This window comes from Symphalangus syndactylus, chromosome 4 (assembly GCF_028878055.3).
Source record: "Symphalangus syndactylus isolate Jambi chromosome 4, NHGRI_mSymSyn1-v2.1_pri, whole genome shotgun sequence".
In the NCBI taxonomy this organism is placed as follows: domain Eukaryota; kingdom Metazoa; phylum Chordata; class Mammalia; order Primates; family Hylobatidae; genus Symphalangus; species Symphalangus syndactylus.
The window spans coordinates 57,075,703-57,083,220 of NC_072426.2; the positions used below are offsets into that span (position 1 = coordinate 57,075,703).

The 7,518-nt window shown below is 36.6% G+C and overlaps 1 protein-coding gene across 1 annotated transcript; it reads left to right on the forward strand.

Annotated features, from left to right (window-relative positions):
- Positions 1-4,592: 4,592 nt before the first annotated feature.
- Positions 4,593-6,562, forward strand: TRAM1L1 (translocation associated membrane protein 1 like 1). The gene is made up of 2 exons (XM_055274736.2): positions 4,593-4,703; positions 4,790-6,562. The coding sequence occupies exon 2, from the start codon at positions 4,820-4,822 to the stop codon at positions 5,834-5,836; it is 1,017 nt and encodes a 338-aa protein (XP_055130711.1). The 5' UTR covers positions 4,593-4,703; positions 4,790-4,819; the 3' UTR covers positions 5,837-6,562.
- Positions 6,563-7,518: the final 956 nt, after the last annotated feature.

The window sequence follows — 7,518 nt, forward strand, 5'->3', positions numbered from 1 at the left end:
TAGTATTTGTGATTGATAACTATTGCTCTTAGTAAGATGCCTTGCTTCCTGCTTTAGCTATGTTAATTCTGTCAGATCCCTTAAGGAAACAGAGACTGTTTTCTGTGATTGGAACATTTCTCTTTGAATGCTTGCTCCTCCCCAGCATGGGTGTGGCATGCAAAATAATGCCCCTACATCTAGGATGTCAGCAACCTCATCTCTCAAACCTGTGGATGTTACTTTACATAGCAAAAGAGACTGTGCAAGTGGATTAAACTAAGTTCCTTGATATGGGCAGAGTATCCTGTATTAACCTGGTGGGCCCAATGTAATCATTAGAATATTTAAAAGATGAAAGAGGGAGACAAAAGAGTCAGAGACAATGTGGCAAGGAAAGCAGAGTTTAGAGTGATGAGATTGCTGGCTTGGCAGTTGAAGGAAAAGGCCACAAACTAAGAAATTCAGGTGAACTCATCTTTAAACTGGAAAAGAAAGAGGGATGGATTTTCTCCTAGAGCCTCGAGAAGGAATACAATCTTGCCACCACGTTGATTTTAGCTCGGTGAAACCCATTTTAATTTTATGACCTCGAAAATTGTGAGATAATACACTTTCTGTTTCTGTAAGCCACCAAGTGTGTGGTAACTTTTTTACAGCAGCAATAGGAAAAATACAATGGGTAACATCAATCCTTCAGTTAGCTCCCAGGTGAAACAGCACTTCTATCAATAACTCTCTTTTCCAAACTAGCCATTAAATAATCTTTTATCATACTCTCATTCCTTATACTATTTTCCTCACTACATAGTGATAGCGTTTGATATTCCATGACACTTACCAGAATGTAATCTCGGTATAGAAGGAGAATTTATGTCAGGGTATACAGAATCTTTGGCAGAAAAAAATATTTAATAAATATGTTTGCATAGACAAAGGAATAAATAAAATAATAAAGCTAACTACTAATACTACATATTTATGAGTGTATGCGATGTATTTATAAATGAATGCACCTGTGTACCTCTGCATGTGTGTGTATATGCAGCTTTTTAACTATAGTTATACTCATCATATATGTCTGCCAGTAGAAATAAATTATCACATGCTCTCAAATACAGAAAGGAAGGATATGGAAAAGATCACTAAGTGAGGTAAGCATTTAAAGTTATAGGATGTGAAAATGGAACTCTGTTATTTCTACATTTTTCTGAGTACATTGTAATCTAATTGGTAAAACTTATTCTGATGTGAAATAAAGTAAAAATGACAATTAGAAATCACTAAATAACATCAAAGAATGGCTAAATTTTAAAATGTTTGATTCTACTAACTACTGGTGAGAATGTGGACAAGGTAACCAAACTTTATTGTAACCACTTTGGAAAAAGGTTTTTTTTGTTGTTTTTTGTTTTGTTTTTTTTTTGAGATGGAGTTTCACTTTCTGCCCAGGCTGGAGTACAACGTTGTGATCTCGGCTCACTGCAACCTCCACCTCTCGGGTTCAAGTGATTCTCCTGCCTCAGCATCCCAAATAGCTGGGATTATAGGCATGTGCCACCACACCTGGTTAATTTTGTATATTTAATAGAGAAGGGGTTTCACCAAGTTGGCCAGGCTGGTCTCGAACTCCTGACTTCTGGTGATCCAGCTGCCTCAGCCTCCCCAAGTGCTGGGATTACAGGTGTGAGCCACCATGCCTAGCCAGAAAATAGTTTGGGAAGAGATCAAGACCATCCTGGCCAACATGGTGAGACCCAGTCTCTACTAAAAATACAAAAATTAGCTGGGCGTGTGGTGCACACCTGTAGTCCCAGCTCCTAGGGAGGCTGAGGCAGGAGAATCACTGGAATTCCGGAGGTGGAGGTTGCAGTTAGCTGAGATAGCGCCACTGCACTCCAACCTGGTGACAGAGCGAGACTCCGTCGCAAAAAAATAGAGAAAGGACAGTATAAAATACTCATCTGTTTAAAGTTTGCCAAAAATACTTTGGCAATTATAATTTAATTTTTAATAGTTCTAATACTTCTTATTAATTTCCAAGTAATTAAAGAGAAACACGTGCTTTATTTCCAGACTATCTAAATGAATCATATAAACTAGCTATGTATAAGGATTATTAGTCTCTGAGCATATGTTTTCAAGCACAGTTTCAAAGATTAAAATAGAAGTATATTAGAAGTAAAAAATTTCCGTGGAAGTTTACCTTTAGGGAAACACTATATTATTCTTAGATATAAAAATATTGAAAAGTGAGGCTACCTCTGTATTATAATGTTTCTTCTGTACTTTACTATTTTAGCAAAATCAGAATCAATGTCAGTTTATATTTTAAGGTAATTATTTTAAAATACAAATAACTAATTTAAAAGAGCTTTTTATAGCTAAGCTATTCATATAAATAATATTGAGTTATAAAACACAGATATCAAAAGGTTGTATTGCATAGCTAACAGCAAGAACTAATTATTAACACCTACTTGAAATACAGTACCTTAACTATAGTGAGAACTTTTATTGATATTTTTAAATCAAATGTTTCTTATAACAAAATCAATATAGCATTTTAAATAGATAATTCGACCAATGCCTGGCAATCGTCTGAATACATGAGACCAAGAAAAGATTGAGGATAATCAGAAACTGATTCATATGTTGTTCTGTTGATTCCACCTGTAAGCTTGTTTATGCAATGTTAATTCCTTGAAGTATTAATGTGTAATTAATACTCCATAATTAATTCTATAATCAATGACTATTACATGACAAAGACAAAGATTAACAGTATTACGTTAACACTATTTGGTTTCTAGTGTCTTTTAATATATGAAAGCCAACAAACAGAAACAAATCAACTTATAATATTTAATCCATGTTTTAGGGTAAAAAATCTTTCACCATTTCCTAGAAAGGAAGATTGGACTCAAACCAAAATCTAGGAACTTTACCTGGATGTATCTTATAGTTATTATTGATTATTGACTGCTGTGTGCATCCATTTTCTCACTCTTAGATGGAAGTGTCTGTTGCATTTTTCCTATGCTTTGGGTGTGTAGAAGCCAAAAACCTTATTCTTTTAGTTCACAAGTCTTCAGACCAAGAGTAAGTGCAACAAAGGATAGGACTTTCCTTTATCTGCTCCTGGATCTGATTTAGCTTACAAAAATATCCTGTGTAAGACGCCTGAACCTGATGCCATATTGACATGAGACTATTGTTTGCATTGGAAGGAAAAAGTGTATATTTCATGTCAGAGGAAACAAAATTTATTCCCAACGGAAAGGATGTGGCTATTTAAAAAATTAGCAAATACTAGGTACATATCTCATTAAAAGTTGATGTGTATGGTCCACACCCTCCCCTCCATCCTCACCCCACCTTGAAGTAAAACAGGCTTGTGCCTACCTTGATACTGAAAATTATATAATGTGACTTCTAATACTAGGTCATAAAAGGCCATTTAGTTTCTGTCTTGTTTGCTAGAAATCCCACTTTTGGAGCATTAAGCCACCCTTTCATGATAATACTAACGATGCACCTAGAGGCCACAAGTAGGCATTCTGGTAGACAGTCCTAGAGTACTTTAACCTTTTCAAGGCTTCTTATAAACTTTGTGTTTATAAGCATGAATTAGCTTTCTCCTTAGGGCAAGTTTAGCCTTACTTAAAACAGTGTAGTTTTCCTTGGATCTTGTCTGAATGTCACAAGTGTTCAGTGAGGATTCTACTTTCTGGCTGTTCCAATCTTGAAAGTTTCCAAGTCCTCTGTGAAGTCTTGGGAAACTTCAATTCACAATTCCTCCATATATGCAAAACCTACACAAATGACATATGAGGTTCTTATCTGTTATAATGAAGAAATTCAGTTTTGAGCTTTGTAGCCAAAAGACCTTTCCATGAACTAATACATCTCTCCTTCTAACTGCCACATAGTCTTTCAAAATACTGGCTAGACGTTATCATTGCAAACATTATTATTACTGCAAATAGGGGAAATAATTTTAATATGCTATCTTGTTGACCTAGTAAATATTTCCAGGTATAATTGATTTACAGTAAAAGACGATACAGCTTAATAGTGAAAAACACGCGCTCTGGAGCCAGACTGGATTTAAATCTTTGCTCTAACCCTTACTAGGGATGTGAATTTGGCCATATTACTTAACCTCTCTGTGCCTCAGTGTTTTGTCTCTTGAAAAGGGGTGGGGGAGGGGAGATTATCACAGTATCTACCTCATTGGGTGTTTCAGGAGAGTTAAATTCATAAATATAAATAAAATGCTTAGCACAGCAACTGATAAGTAGTGCTGGGAGTTTGCTGTTATTATTATGCTATTGTTGTTATAATTAATGATCTGAAGAATAACCAGAGCTCTATAGGTTTATCATGATTACTAATGAAGATGCCACTAAAAAAAAGAATTCAGGAGCATCTTGGCGGTGGCAGCGAGTTTGAAGATGCGACGATCAACGTTGAAGATCACCGCTCGCAACCCCGGGCCTGGCGCCGGGTAGGGGCGCGGCGCTCGATTTCCTTCCCTGCCTCCGCCGTCCCCCTGGTGCGCATGCTCAGCTCAGCTCGGCCCTCGCGTTTGATTTATTTTTTTTCTGGGCGGCCGCTGCGACCCGGGACTGACTTCGGGATGGGAAGTGGAGCCCCCGGAGCTGCTACCGTGGTGGCGGCGCTGTGAGGAGCAGCCAGGGGGAGGCAGCTGCGGCTCGCCGGTGAGTATCCGGGAAGCGCCACCATGGGGCTCCGTAAGAAGAGCACCAGGAATCCCCCCGTTCTGAGCCAGGAATTCATCCTGCAGAATCATGCGGACATCGTCTCCTGCGTGGGGATGTTCTTCCTGCTGGGGCTTGTGTTCGAGGGAACAGCAGAAGCATCCATCGTGTTTCTCACTCTTCAGCACAGTGTTGCTGTCCCTGCAGCAGAGGAACAAGCCACGGGATCAAAGTCCCTCTATTATTATGGTGTCAAAGATTTGGCCACGGTTTTCTTCTACATGCTGGTGGCAATCATCATTCATGCCACAATTCAGGAATATGTGTTGGATAAAATTAACAAGAGAATGCAGTTCACCAAAGCGAAACAAAACAAGTTTAACGAATCTGGTCAGTTTAGTGTGTTCTACTTTTTTTCTTGTATTTGGGGCACATTCATTTTAATCTCTGAAAACTGCCTGTCAGACCCAACTCTCATATGGAAGGCTCGTCCCCATAGCATGATGACATTTCAAATGAAGTTTTTCTACATATCCCAGTTGGCTTACTGGTTTCATGCTTTTCCTGAACTCTACTTCCAGAAAACCAAAAAACAAGACATCCCTCGTCAACTTGTCTACATTGGTCTTCACCTCTTCCACATTACTGGAGCTTATCTCTTGTACTTGAATCATTTGGGACTTCTTCTTTTGGTACTGCATTATTTTGTTGAATTACTTTCCCACATGTGCGGCCTGTTTTACTTTAGTGATGAAAAGTACCAGAAAGGCATATCTCTGTGGGCAATTGTGTTTATCTTGGGTAGACTTGTGACTTTAATTGTTTCCGTACTCACTGTTGGGTTTCATCTGGCTGGATCGCAGAATCGGAATCCTGATTCCCTTACTGGAAATGTAAATGTGTTGGCAGCTAAAATTGCTGTTCTGTCGTCCAGTTGCACTATCCAAGCCTACGTAACATGGAACTTAATTACTCTCTGGCTTCAGAGGTGGGTAGAAGATTCTAATATTCAGGCCTCATGTATGAAGAAGAAACGGTCGAGATCTTGTAAAAAAAGAACAGAAAACGGAGTGGGAGTGGAAACTTCAAATAGAGTAGACTGTCCGCCAAAGAGGAAAGAGAAATCTTCATAATATTTGCAAGCGCATTGATTAATGTCTGCAAAGGAATCTGCTCTTTGAGATTTCTTTCAGCACTAGAGATTTTTCTGTTTTGAAAATAGTTCGTGCTCTTTGGTTTTTGTTATTGAACGGTCTCATGTATTTTTAAAAGACATTTGAGGGGAGGATGATTATTATGAATGGGAAAAAAAGATTTTGGTTGAGACTAAATTACTCATCAAAATAATGTCAAAATACTTTTGGGGATCACCACTATATTTTGTTTTGATTTTTAACCTTTCAACATTTTCCTAGTGATTTGCAGAGATAACTGCACAATTTTGCATATCAATGATACTAGTTCTTACTCCTACCAGTGTTTCATAATACCAACAAGATGGTCTGTCCTAGCAAGATTATGTGTTTAATGTTTGCTTTGGGGTAAAATAAAAGTACGAAAAAGGTGGAAGTCAAATCAGTATTCTGTAATTGTTAGAATTTATTTTTTAAGAATTTACAACTCAGAAAAGATTGGTAAACTCACCAAAATAATAAATGTTCTTAATTTTACAGGTAGTGATTATTAGTGTTTCATCCCCATTTAAAAAAATACAGTACTAATGGGTAACACATATGGAGGTTTATTGCCATACATATTGCATCAATATATCATTAATTAATATACAAATATTAAAATCATTCCTGTCCATTCCACTTGTAAATGGGAATTCATGAAATTAAATATTACTTTAAAAAGGACATTGGACTTAGTCTTTTTTATATATGTTTATTAAAAATGATTCTTAATGAGGCCTTGTAAGATCATTAACCACAGCATCTTAGAAAAATATTGTTTGTATACCAGATTGAAAAATAATACTTGGCATGTGTATAAAAAGAATGTCAGCTAATTACATTTGGAAAACATGTAATGTACCAACCTTCAATAAGTTGAAAATTAGATAGTCACATGAAAGGCTTTTGAAAAATAATGTTGTTATTATTTGTTTTCATCTTTAATTGGGGAACATTTATCTGTATAAGACATATTTTGAAGATTATTTACATACACATATATGTATAATCTGTATCTTTTCAGAAGCCAATAGAAACAATGGGAATTAGTGGGTGAGTATACGTATTGCCTCTCAATCCTTATTTCAGTTTTATTTCCATAATGTGTTTATATAATTTTTCAATAAGACAGTACTTTACAAATATGCTAGGGGAAGGCCATATATTTCCTCTTCCTTTATATTTTCTCCTACTATGTCTCTCATCTCTAAATATTTTATAGCCAGCCCTCTCTTTGGTTTAAGTAATTCAACTCTCCCAAGCATGGAGGGCCCTCAAAATTAAGTTTAATACTTTTATTACAGATCACAGACAGAAGAGCCACTCTTGGTAAAACATTCCTTTCTGTCTGCTTTCAGAAGTAAATATCAAAGCAAGATTTCATCTTTTTTTTAAATATAGAATCTATCATCTTACCTATTTTTTTCGATTACTGAATACTGTAATATTGGTAGCACATGTTGTAAGGTCCAAAGTAAACCAACTGTTATGCAACTCAAAAACAAAGATTTTTACCTTCTCGTATGACAGAGAGTTCTTTTTTTAAAACCATTCTAGCCCATTACCTGTAACCCCACTCCTGGTAACAAATGCCCTATATGTTGTATACTTCTTTACAAATAAGTGCAGATCTGACTCAA

What these genes read in the sequence shown, in the direction of transcription:
- TRAM1L1 (XM_055274736.2), top strand. Translation starts at nt 4,820, where the DNA reads ATGTTCTTCCTGCTGGGGCTTGTGTTCGAGGGAACAGCAGAAGCATCC.